This window comes from Hyperolius riggenbachi, chromosome 3, assembly GCF_040937935.1.
Source record: "Hyperolius riggenbachi isolate aHypRig1 chromosome 3, aHypRig1.pri, whole genome shotgun sequence".
NCBI classification, from domain to species: domain Eukaryota; kingdom Metazoa; phylum Chordata; class Amphibia; order Anura; family Hyperoliidae; genus Hyperolius; species Hyperolius riggenbachi.
The window spans coordinates 94,147,164-94,160,570 of NC_090648.1; the positions used below are offsets into that span (position 1 = coordinate 94,147,164).

At 44.5% G+C, this 13,407-nt stretch overlaps 1 protein-coding gene across 5 annotated transcripts in view; it reads right to left on the reverse strand.

The window, feature by feature from the left end:
• TACC1 (transforming acidic coiled-coil containing protein 1) overlaps positions 1 to 13,407 on the reverse strand; it is a 171,103-nt gene that overhangs the window by 55,064 nt on the left and 102,632 nt on the right. For all 5 annotated transcript variants that reach the window (XM_068274599.1, XM_068274600.1, XM_068274598.1 and 2 more), the window contains exon 3: positions 3,409 to 4,240. In XM_068274599.1, the coding sequence (XP_068130700.1) occupies positions 3,409 to 4,240 (832 nt within the window). The remainder of the gene's footprint in view (positions 1 to 3,408; positions 4,241 to 13,407) is intronic.

The following is a 13,407-nucleotide window of genomic DNA, read 5'->3' on the forward strand; positions in this document are numbered from 1 at the left end:
CTATGTTTATATATTGTTAAAAAACAGGAAATGCACTTAGGCTGTGTTCCCCCACTTGAGATGAGAATTTACATTTTTGTCCATTCTCCGCTCATTGCTAAATACACAGTGAACGGCTATTGTACAAATGGGAGCAGTTGACACTTGCCACTCTGCAATGGATCTAAGCAGACCACGCTCCAGCCAGACTACAGCGGACCATTGGAGTGTACCCTACCCTGTTCACACGTGGTCCGGCACAAGTGGGATCACAGCCTTAACAGTGGACACATCAGGGCGGTGGAGTTGGTACAAAAATCCACCGACTCCTCAGGTTAGGATTCCTCTGACTCTTCTAATTTGCATATTACAATTTTGTTGATTGAAAGTATGTAAAATGAAATGCATCTCTTAACTGCCAACGCTTAGGAATTTGAAAATACAACTGAAGCGAGAGGGATATGGAGGCTGCCATATTTATTCCCTTTTAAACAATACCAGTTACCTGGCTAGCCGGATGATCTTCTGCTTCTAATACTTTTAGTCATAGACTAAAACTAGTCTTTGGTAAGAGTACTTGTAGAAGACAGGAACAACGGACATCTATCAGGCCCTAGGTAATGTAACTGTGGGTACATGTAAGAGTGATGTGCAGGTACTCTGCAGGTGAATAAGGAGATTCTTTCTCTATTACACATTCTTCATGCACAATCTGAACCAGGTTTATGGGTGACAGACAACACCTCTGTGTTCAATGTGCACAACATTCTCAGTGGATTCCCTACAGCTCTGTGGGGAGAGCATATGTAGAGTATAGTACTACTGTGTAACAAAGTAAACCTGAAACAGATGAAATTAAAGTTTTATACATACCTGGGGCTTCCTCCAGCCCCCTTCAGGCTAATCAGTCCCACGCTGTCCTCCGCCACCTGGATATTCGGCTATGGGTCCAGGCACTTGAGCTAGTCAGGCGCAGTGCGCATGCACACACTCCGCTGCCGGGAGCGTACTACACCTGCGCAGCACTATTGCGCAGGTGCAGAATGTTCCTGGCTGTGGGAGCGGCACGTGGCTGGACTGCGCTGACTGGATGAATTACCAGGACTCATAGCAGAAGATCCACGTGGCGGAGGACGACAGCGACTGGATTAGCCTGAAGGGGGCTGGAGGAAGCCCCAGGTATGTGTAAAACTTCTTTTCATCCGCCTCAGGTACCCTTTCATTTGTAGTCACCAAAACAAATTTTAACATATCAAATTACTTGATATCATGAGCAAAGGGAGTGCATAAATTTGCATAAACTAGCATCAACGCAGAATTATTTCCATCTCATTGTCCATCTCTATAACTGAAACGGCTACACATCAGGCTTTATTCTCACAGCATAGATGTTTAGTATATACAAAAGATTCCGTTGTACACATCATATATACTGTCAAAATCAGATATGTATATCTGACTTTAAAAATACGAGGACTGCTTTATTGAAGCAGCACAAGTAACTATTTTTTGATTGGTTTATTTCATTGTTGTGGACTAAGCACAGCTATTACTGTATATATACACATTTATGATGACCATTATCTGAGAAATAGAACATTTTATCATATTTTCTATTTTAATTACAGTTTAAATTCATTAGGAGTCGGCGCATTTTCTCCCGACTCCAGGTACCCAAAAATTGCCTCGACTTCTCAACTCCGACTCCACAGCCCTGGTGGGCATTGCGGTGCACTTAGAAGTCTGGACATAAAATAACTGCATCACTGTAGCACAAATTAAAAAAAAATGTTTGTACTGTCCTATATACCAGTATAGTTTAAAGACGTTTAGAATCTTGTTCTGTACTGGCCAAAATTCCTTTATACCTCTGATGCAAAATGAGAGGAGCACTAAAGGCCTGCCTCATTTCTTCATATCATTAACAGAGAAACCCCAGGGAAACCATTATGTATGGGAGTGCTTTACTTTATTCTAGATTATGTGGGCTCTTAGATTAAAGCAAACCTGTAATTTCCCAGGGAAATAAAAAGTTAGTTACTGAAGTACAGGGAAGCCTCTGGATAGTCGAGCTGCATTGGGTCCCTCCGAACAAACCAGACAAAAGATTATTGCATATTTTCTTATGCCCGTGCGTGCCTCTGTGTGCGAATCTGGCCATACTGCGCATGCCAGCGTATAGATACACCTGTGCAGTAAGCCGAAGTCGGTTCTGGTCTGCTGAAAATATCCTTGTGTCAAATCAGGGCTGTGGAGTTGGAGTCAAGGAGTCGGAGCAATTTTGGGTACCTGGAGTCAACGGTTTCATAAACGGAGGAGTCTGAATCGGATGATTTTTGAACTAAATGCACAGCCTTGGTAAGTATTAGGCTAAGGAGTCAGAGTAGAGGAGTCTGAGCCATTTTGGGTAGCTGGAGTCTGAGTTGGTGGTTTCATAAACTGAGGAGTCGGAGTCAGATGATTGTTTGTACAGACTCCACAGCCCTGTGTCAAATACCACAGGACATTTTTTAGATCTTTTGGGGCCCATGCCTCAGTGTTAGCGTTGTTCTGAGTTTTTCTGATTTCATGCTGAAAACTATTGGAAATCGGCCTGTGGTGTGTGGTCAGGCAAAAGATCCCACTCTGATCAGATATAGATATTTCTAATGGTCAATCTGGTGGCAGACTGACTAATGTATAGCCCCCTTATCTTTTTCTCCTAGGTGATAGTTTCACACTTTGTAAATAAAATGCCACCAGGAAGCGAGACAATACTCAAAATCATTTTGACTGGACTTTTTCACCCACTTATCTAAAGCAGAAGATGAAAAATCATCACCAAGGAGAAAACACGAGAGAGAACGTTAATTGAACAAGGGCCCTTATGTTGGGGAGAGATGCATGGAGTGAATGTTCTACATTATGACCTACTGTAATTTGTAAACAAGTTTCACCTCGTCAAAAACTTGATATAATGAAGTGGTGAAAAAAAATGTTCAAAATAAAAGGAAATAAAAGTGAGTTTGGAATATGAGGACTCAGTGGCATGACTATAGCCTGCACAACTGCATGGGGTGGGTGTGGTCAAGGGAGAGGGGGGGGGGGTTCAAGTTTAGCCATGAAGAGTATACCAGAAAAGCAAAAATATTCTTGACTAACTGAAGATCTTTTCAGAATACCTACCATAGTTCTAGTCATCCTGTTTCATTAAAGCCAGCAATACAACCTTGTAACCAACATCAAAAAGCTTTTCACATTTTATGAGTAAACAAAAACGTGGCGAGCCAACTCTGCAAAGACGATCCCAAATGCATGTTAAGCAATATGATGTAACGTGAGGCATGAAATGAAAAACACCAAGAATACAATCTCCATCCTGTCACAGGACACTAATTATCAAGCACAAATATAAGATGAATTATGGTGAACAAGTTTTAAGAGACTTACGTAATCAAGCGGGATCTTGGCAACTTTGGTGATGACTTAGCGCTTCCGCATCCTCTCCTTGGTTTCGCTTCCTGGGAAAGGTCATTTTCCGAGCCAGACAAGCTCTTGCTTGGCTTATGGTGGCACAGAGAGTCCTCGGCTAGATCTCTGCTGAATGCAGAAGGTGCTTTTGTTACTGTAGGGGAGGACGGCAAAGCAGACTTTCCTCCAAATGGGTTGAAGTTGGGATCATCCCACTGGTTTGAATCAAAGTTATAGGAAGACCTTTGAAGAACGTCCTCCACATTATCAGGCAGCTCCATATTCTTCTCCACCACATCATGGTTTTTCGTCCTGCTGGGACTACCCTTTTGTATCCTAGATGGCAGCTTGCTGGAAGATTTCCGGGTCTTCTTTGAAGGTGTTTTGTTGTTTTCAGTGTTTTCCATAACATTTTCCTGAGTGTTATTTTCAGAAATGTCCTCAGGTGTTGCATTGTTTGTCTGAAGGTCATTGTTGTTAATAGCATCTTTACAATCAGCTTTCAAGTCTTCTTCATCTACAGTGTTCTGTTTAGGTTCTGTGTCATTGCCATGGTCATCATGTTGTAGACAATTATCCACAGATGAACCCCCTGAAGGCTGAAAGACAGAATCAACCACCATGGACTCCTGAACATTTTCTTCTAAAATGGTTGTGCTTGGACCATCACGGCAAGCCTCAGACACTTCTGTACCATTCTCTGTAACCAAGTCACTGGCGGTCTTCCTGTTTTCCAAGGTGCCATCACATAAATTATTGTTATCATTCACTGTCAAGTTTGAGAAGAGGGATGTGATATCTTTTCTGGTTTCTGAAGGTAAAAATGAAATAAATATATTAGCATTGTTAAACATTGGTGCCATACTACAGAAAGTAACATTGCTCATAACCAACAAGCAAGGTGGAAGTGTTAAAGTGGGCCCAAATTAAACAAGATTTCAGAAATAAAATCTATTTTCTAAATTATAATAATAAATAGCAGCCTTTTTCCAGCTGCATGATGACAAATATAAAATATTTTACATTTATTGGATGAACCCCTCCCTTCCTTTCAAATTGCCGGGATTTTTCCAGCAAACTGGTGGAGTAGATGGTGTCCGGCAATGGAGGAATTGCTAATGGCTGCCCCCAGTATAACCCTAGCTATGAAAAAAAGAAGGGTGAAAAGCATGCACTGAAATGCTCATAGGTTTGAAGGAGTGTTTATCTTTGTATGTGTCAGAGTGGTGCAACTAAATATTTTTAAATTAAAAAATTGTTTGGTTTGGGTCCGCTTTAAGATTGGGCAGAACATAAGTGTTCTCATAGAACACTTGTGTTCAAGCCCTTCTTGCCTCGATAAAGAGGAACTGTGGTCAAAATAATGAATAAAATAGTTTTTTTGTTACAATACTCATCCAATATTTCTGTCGCTGTGTCCTCCTGTGTTAGTGCGTTGAGCCTAACATGCATATGCGTTGCGCGGACAGACTTCAGACAGGGAGGAGGACAGGGGGCAGGCGTGAGCGTGCGTATGGGGGTTCATGAACATGTACCATTGTGTGGTGGGGTGGCGGCTTTTTAACAAGTGGGCCTTTTGCCTAGTATATAAATAATTTGGTCAGCGTTTGCCCATAGTAGAGCCTCCCGCACCGAAACAGATGGAAATGTCGTCCGAATCGCTAGTGCAAGCGATTCGGCCGCCGGTGCCATTGTACCATATGGCAGAGTTTCCCCGCATGATTTTCTTGCGGGGAAACACTGCAGATTCGGCGCAAAACCGTCCCTAAGACACCCCTGACCATAAGACGCCCCTAAGTTTAGAGGACAAAAACATGTGTCCTCCTCTGTCCTCCTGTGCCCCCCATGTGTCCTCTATGCGCCTGTGTCCTCCTCTGCATGGGCACAGTACAGGGAGTCCGACATTGTGGCGGGTTGCAGGTTCGTATCGGCAGGCATTCACAAGTCAGGAACTTCCAAAATTTGGACTATAAGATGCAGCAACCCGTCCCCCGCCCCGCCACCCCCCCCCCCCCCCACACACACACACACACTTTTGGGCAGGGCTGTGGAGTCGGAGCAATTTTGGGCACCTGGAGTCGGAGTCGTGGTTTCAGAAACTGAGGAGTCGGGAGTCGGAGTCGCATGATTTTTGTACAAAATCCACAGCCCTGTTAAGTATTAGGCTAAGGAGTCGGAGTCGAGGTGTCGGAGTCTGAGCAATTTTAGTTACCCGGAGTCGGAGTTGGAGTCGGAGTCGTGGTTTCAGAAACTGAGGAGTCGGAAGATTTTTGTACTGACTCCACAGCCCCGCTTTTTGGGAGAGAAAAAAGGAGTCTTATAGTCCAAATAATACAGTAAGTCATTTTCACTACAGTTCCTCTGTAATAAAAACCTGCAACCAGCAACAACAATTTAGCATGTGGGCCGGACATCTGCAAAGAAAGGCAATTTTAGCCATTGTCTAATGGGCACATACGTTGGGCCAAAAAGACCTGCCTATCAAAACTGCAGAGATGGGAGAAAGGGCTAAAGCAATTGTCACCATTTGATATCTCACAAATAAATCCATTTTCAGTGTACGACTAATTATTAGCCATCGGCAAAATATTTTCTTTGCTCCAGTTATGTCCCCATCATATATTGAATATAACGGTTTAAATAAACAGTTTTCAAGCATATAAATCCTGAAAATGGCTGGAGGGCAGAGCCACATAATTACATTACAAATACTTCGCTTTCATGCTCAGCCAAAAAATGGGATTGCCACAGCTAAAGCCTTAATGACTGCAGTTACAACACAAATCTGTAATTAAATAACTCTAATCCTGCACGATGTTCCGGGTAGGACCATATGAGCTTAGACATGGCTGGTGGTCAAGTTTTCTTTAGAGAAATGTATTTATTTATTGTATTTATAAAGCGCCAACATATTACACAGCGCTGGACATTAGTTTAGGTTACAGACAATGTTTAGGGGTGACATACAGCATAATGACAATACCTGAATACAAGAAAGACCAGATCATGCAGCACAGTAGGAGTACCAGGTAATGCTTAGTCAGTCACTGGAGGGGAGCATGGAGATTAGGCAAGTTAGGTTCACTCAGATGCATAGCATGGGTGCACAGTAATGGAGGTGCACGATCAGGTAGGACACAAAAGGAGGAGGACCCTGCCCAAGGCTTGCAATCTAGAGCAGGGGTAGGGAACCTATGGCTCAGGAGCCAGATGTGGCTCTTCTGATGGCTACATCTGGCTCACATACAAATCAGTAGGGGTTGATTCACTAAGCTACACTACTCAAGCAGCGCAGCTTAGTGTGGCAGCGCAAGTAAAATTTTCAAAGTAGGCACGCTACTGCTGTAGCGTGCACTACTAACTTACTTGTGCTCCCCTCCAAAACGAACAGCTCCTTCAATTGTCCCACCCTGGATCCTGTCAGGTCCAGTGACTTTGTAGGACGAGATCCCTGCACTTTTATTGGCCCAATAGGCTGCTGCCTATCACTTGACAGGCAGCCTATTGGGCCAAAGTGTGGGGATCTCGTCCTACAAAGTGAATCAACCCCCAAGTCAGCTAGCTAATTATACAAGCTATTAGTTGGTATTTCTCCGGTCTGGCTCTCGGGGAAATTGATGATTTTTATGAAACCCAAGAGAAGCTGAAGACGTGTCTGACACTTCCACTTCCCGGCAGATCAACTGTATACATATCACCATGGCAACAGGGACCTGAGCCCTCTGCTGCGCATGCGCAATGTCCCAGTTTGAAACATTGTATGGCTCTCACAGAAATATATTTTAAAATATATGGCGTTTATGGCTCTCTCAGCCAAAAAGGTTCCTGACCCCCTGATCTAGAGGGAGAGGTAAGGACACGAAAGGTAGTGGACCAGAGTTCAGCTGTGGGTTTAGAGCACTTGTGAGGGGTAGTAGGCCCGAGTGAAAAGGTGAGTTTTGAGGGCTTTCTTGAAGATGTTGAAGGAGGGGGCTGCCCTAGTGGGTGGAGGTAGGGAGTTCCATAGTGTTGGAGCAGCTCTTGAGAAGTCCTGGAGGTGTGCATGGGACTGGGTGATGCGGGAGCGGTCAGGCGAAGTTCATTGGAAGAGCGGAGTGAGCAGCTAGGTGTGTACCTCTGAGTAAGATTGGAAATGTAGGTTGGGCAGGTTTTGTGGACAGATTTGTAGGTCAGACAGCACCTTGAATCAGATTCTGGTCTATACCACTGGCGTCAAACTCAAGGCCTGCGGGCCGAATACGGCCAACTTGCCATTTTATGCCCCCCCAAAAGCTTCAAATGCGTTTTATTGCAACAGCAAACTGCCTTCCCATCAAGGAGGAGCACACTGCGACAAACACCCGCTAATCCTGTATTACTAGGCCACAGTTGCCACACAGGTCTCATCCACTAGAGACTTCTGGAGGCGAATCCAATGTGAACACAGTGAATGTTTATAATTGGTTTGTGTGCCCATACATGATAAAATCTCGATTGTATGTACAGTTGGTAAAATAAAGTTATCGTTTTCACGCTGGAAATTGAGGGTAATATGCTGCCACCACTCTCCCTATTGAAAATGAGGCATTTTGTGAAAATACTTTCACAAAAGTGACTATACCACTCACATTTTTGTGAGCTGTAGGCATTGTAGAGATGGCCCGAACGGTTCGCCAGCGAACAGTATTCTGCAAACTTCCACTATTCACATTCACAGCAAACATTTGGCCTGTTGGCTAAGCCCCCTATACATCATCGAGTTAAACTTTCACCCCTTTCCCTTACAGTCAGAAGACACATGGGGGTCAATTCATAAAAGGCTTTGCGGTAAAAAAAAAAAATCTGGTGGGGAGAATACCACATTCGGTATTTTAGATTTTTGTGTGCTAATTCATGAGAATTTTAACAGGTGCTGTAAAATTACAGTAAATCACCGAAGCCCCTTGACTAAAAGCTTTGTGGTAACAGCTCGCTGTTCTATGCAGTGAACGCATTGCAAGGCATCCAGACATTCCTTCAGATGTACTAGTTTGTTATACTGCCTCTGCTGGCTCTGAATCTGTCTATTAGTCTTTCTTAACACTATTTAATTGCCACAGCATTGATTAACTTCTAAGAAAGTTCACACATGCCATGCTTAGGCGATTTTCCCCACTATCTTCTAACAGGTACCCAAGAGGTTAAAACAGACACCGCCTAAGGTATTCAGGGGACGCCTGGCTTGTTCAGATATTGCTCTGCCGCTGCCTGGGGGTTTAAAACTTGTGCCCCCCCAGCGAAGAATGCGGGTCCTATCGGATTACAACATTCAAACTTGCAGGAGAACAGGGGCTGCTTCTATTGGCTCCCCGCTCCTGTCAGTCACAGCTGCCTCTGCGAGTCACGGCTCCAGCACAGACTCACAGAGTTTGCATGGTTAAGACCACACCAGAGGTATCAGCAATCACATTGGGTATTAACGCTTGTTCTAGTTTTCATGAATTGACATTTACGGACATGTGTTGAGGTATTTACCGCACAAGGCGGTATTTTACCTCACTGCTCGGTAATTTCAGGTTTTCATGCAGTAACAGCCTTTATAAAATTGACATTTTCTTAAGTGAACGGTAAAGTCAGCTGTTTTCTGCATTACCGAATGTGGTAATGCTTTATGAATCGAGGCCATGGCAGCCAATCAGCTAGCACCCCCTCCTGGGCCCCCCACCCCGCTATCAAAAAGAAATTGCAGTGGCCATATTGGATTCATTCTCTGCTGGCTGCTGACTGTTAGTGAGAGCAGGGTCAGACTTGCTGCAGATAGGTAGGGGAAGCATTAGCTAGGCCTGTGTTCTTGTTCCTCACTTGCTGTGAAAGCATCCCAAACAGCCCTTTTGATGGCCAGTACATCGGTCTCCTGTGTTTTTTTGTGAGAGACACCCCACACCCAGAGCTTTGTGCACACTACTGCTGTTGCCTCATTAACTTGCAGACACAGTACCACTCCTGTGCATTATTATTTCACTGTATTCTGATAGTACTATTGCATTTCTCTGTGTGAGACACTACACAGCCCACTGACACTCAGAGCTGTGCACTTACGGATTAAAAACAGACTGCAACAACTCCGTCATTTTTGGTGGGACTTTTGGCATGGATCCCCCTCTGGCATGCCACAGTCCAGGTGTTAGACCCCTTGAAACAACTTTTCCATCACATTTGTGGCCAGAAACAGTCTTTGTAGGTTTTAAAATTTGCCTGCCCATTGAAGTCGCCGCCGGACCAATTCATTAAGATGGAGAGGTGCCATAGAGCCCTTAGAGCAATACCGAAAACAGCAGAACCGCCAAGGGATGTAATCTGCTGGATGTATTATCAGGAAAGAGAGGCCATTATGGGGGCAGCCAGGAGACAGGGAAAAAAATCTGCTATGAAGATAATGAGATCCAACTATCAGGATTTGACGCAGAGCACATTGCAGCAGAGGAGAGCCCTGCGACCGATCCTCAAAGCACTAAGAGCGGAGGGGATACCATACAAATGGGGATTCCCATTCAGTCTGGTGATCAGGAAGAATACCCGGACTTTTGTGCTGAGATTCCCTGCGGAGCACCCAAGCTTGTTTCTTTTCCTGGGGATTAACTCGATTGAGACTCCCTATTGGAACCCAATGGCAGACCTAGTAGATGGCGGGCAACAAAATTGCAAGTATCTGCGAAGCAATGTGTGACTGTTCTTTTTATTATGAACTTTATACAGGGGAAGTGAGATAATCCTCCAGACATGGCGGACCACGGACTCCGGGGGAGAAAGACTGAGGGCGGGAGTGGGAGCTATAGAGAGAGGGGAGGAGGGCGCGCTCTGCCATGCCAGGAGGCCTTTAATATTGTATACCGCATTGACAAGAGAAGTTGAGAATCTGTGCACTGTTGTTGAGATGGGCCACGTCTGTCTATAGTAAATCGGGAAGGGAAAGGGGGAGGATTGGATATAAGTGCATGTATGTATATGTTAAATTTTAATGTATGTAGAATACTATGGTGTATTGGCGTGAGATGCTTGTTATAACTGGGAAAGTAGTTGAGGAAATAGAAATAAAGGGGGCAATACACTGCAGTCAGGTGGACAGCAAGCAGAGGTTTCTGAATAATGTAAAGTGGGAGATGGGAAGTATGGAATAATCACTGGAAAATTTGTATAAGTGGCTACTTGCGTCGTGATATGATGTATTGAAACTATAGAATAGAGGGAAGCACAAATCATAAAGAGACCACATGTGAGTGTTGGGGGAGGAGGGAAAATAGTTGGAGACAGGTCACTGATAGATAGAGGTTAAAAAATATTTAAGATAAGACATGACATATGAGTGTAAACAATTACTGAATATAGGGGATAGCCTGCACTGTAAACATCCACTTCGCAGATGACACTGAGATATATATAGTATGTTATGTTTAGTGCAGCACAGATAATAGAAATAATTTTGGGGTGGTAAACAAGATAATCTCACCATGGGTATAGTGGGTAAGATTGAATGATCCTGATTGACGACAGACACTGCAAGTAAGCTAATAAAGGGAAGAGGCATTGGGGTGGGAATCCAGATATATAATGAAATATTGGAGGTCTGACGTCAGCCAGGTGATGGCACAAAGTGTATTTGCGGTGTGGGAAATGACGCATGCATGGTAGGACCTCCCTTGCCCCCCTCAGGGCTCCCCCCCCCCCGTGCCCCTCAAGTTTACCCCCCCCCCTGCCCTCCTTCCCCCCTCCTTTTCTTTATCTTTAGCCCCCCCTTTTTGTCTCTTCCTGTCCCCCTCAACATGTGTGCGTTAGACTACTATCTTGAACTCTGACCCGGCCCCACCGGCCGTTTTCTTCCCCCACAAGGAAAGGGAAGCTGGGAGGGATGACTGGACCGGGAGATGGAGCAGCCCTTGGGTCAGGACGGAGCTCCATCTCTCAAGGTATTAATACGAATTTGTAGGGACCACTAGGAAGTGGACTCGGGGAAGGATTTTGACCCAACGAACCCAAGATTGAGGTTCTGTGGAATGGATCCACAAAGAGAAGGGTAGGGATTGAGATTCGGATGAGCTGTGAGTTCTGAGTGAGTAAATGAGTGAGTGAGTGTGTGTGTGTATAGACACGATTAAAGGCGGCGCAAAAGGTTTTTGTATGGTTTGGATGGAGGTGATTGAACTAGGGGGGCTCGCGGCGGTGCGTGGGGGGAGATCCGCAGAATAGATGAGCCATCTTAAGTGTATGCCCCTGAATGCCCGAGGCCTTAACATCGCGTAAAAAAGGACAAATCTCTTGAGGGAGTTATGCTGAATACACACGGTGCGTTCGCGCACTCGATTTCCCGCTCGATTCCCGTCGATTCGTTTATTTCCAACATGTCCGATTTGGATTTCGATGGATCGTTAGGTCAATTCGCATGCAAAGTATGCCAAATCGACCTAACTATTTATCGAAATCCAAATCGGACATGTTGGAAATAAACGGATCGACGGGAATCGAGCGGGAAATCGCGTGCACGAACGCACCGTGTGTATCCAGCATTATATAGCCAACGGATACAGATTGCATTCATCCAGGAGACACACTTTAAAGGGCCAGTACACCCTAAACTAACAAACTGGAGATTTCCTCTGGTTTTTTACAGCAGTGTGGAGTACTCAAAAAGAAGGGCGTAGCAATTATATTATCTAAAGTAGTTGTTACTGATAACCTAAACACATATGTAGATCCAAATGGTAGGATTCCTTTTAGTGAAGGGGGTGTTTAATGAGCATAAACTTACCCTGGGAGCTATCTACAGTATGCACCTAATACAAAACAGATTGGCTTTTAGGAACATTTCCTAAGAGAATTGGAGGGGTTTGCAGAGGGTTCGGTTATATTGGGAGGAGATTTTAATTTCACTCTAAGACCCACAGATCGATAACTCTACGGGGAAGACATTCCTCCCATACAAGATAATTAAGAGAGGAAAATGCCTCTTACAGGAAAATCAACTCCTGGATGGGATGTATGGCGAATACAGTACCCCACTGAGCGGGACTACACCTGCTACTCCCCTCCACATGGGTCCTACTCGCGCATAGACATGTTCCTTATCTCCCATAATTTGCTCTCAACGTCACTGGATACAAAGTTAGGAATAGCAACAACCTCAGACCATGCCCTGATTTATCTGGAGGTAAGTGTGGAGGAAAATAGAAGGAGAACATGTGCCTGGAGATTGAATACCTCCATTATCCAGAGGGAGGAGGTTAGGAAAAGGATAGAGGATAGTATCCAGAATTACTTTTAAATAAACGACACAGAGGAAGTTCCATACATGACTATTTGGGAGGCGCATAAATGCATGATTAGGGGAATACCGATTCAGGAGGGGAGCAGAATGAAGAAAGGTAGAGAGAAAATTAGGAGTAGAGTTACTGGGAAATATAGCACGTCTAGAAAAACAGCATAAAAGATCTCTAGATAGCAAAGTTTTAGGTGAGCTTACGGCGGAAAGAGAAAAATCGAAAGCTGAAAAATCGAATGTTCACTAAAGCAAAATATATAGGACAGAGATGTAGAAGGGTATTCTATGAACATGGGAATACGAGGGGGGGGGGGGGGGGGCTCAGGAACCAGCAGACCTCAAATTATGTACCATCGATCCTGGACTCCTTCCGGAAACATACGAGAAACAAATCTTTGGGTCGTGTTTTTAGGGATTTTTACGGCTCGCTGTATGGAATTCCGGAGACTGAGTCTCAAAGGAAGGGACCGTAGAATTGAAAAAATGAAAAACTATTTAATAGCTTCTGGTATGCAGAGTATGTCGGCGGAGGATAGGGAAAAGATGGAAAGTCCGATATCGGAAGAGGAAGTTAGATAGGCGATTAAGCAGACCCCAGTAGGGAAAGCACCCGGGCCGGATGGCTTTGGAATAAAATACTATAGACAATTTGAACGGATATTAGTTACTTGCTTGGCAAGGGCTCTGGGGACTTTGGCAGAGAGATG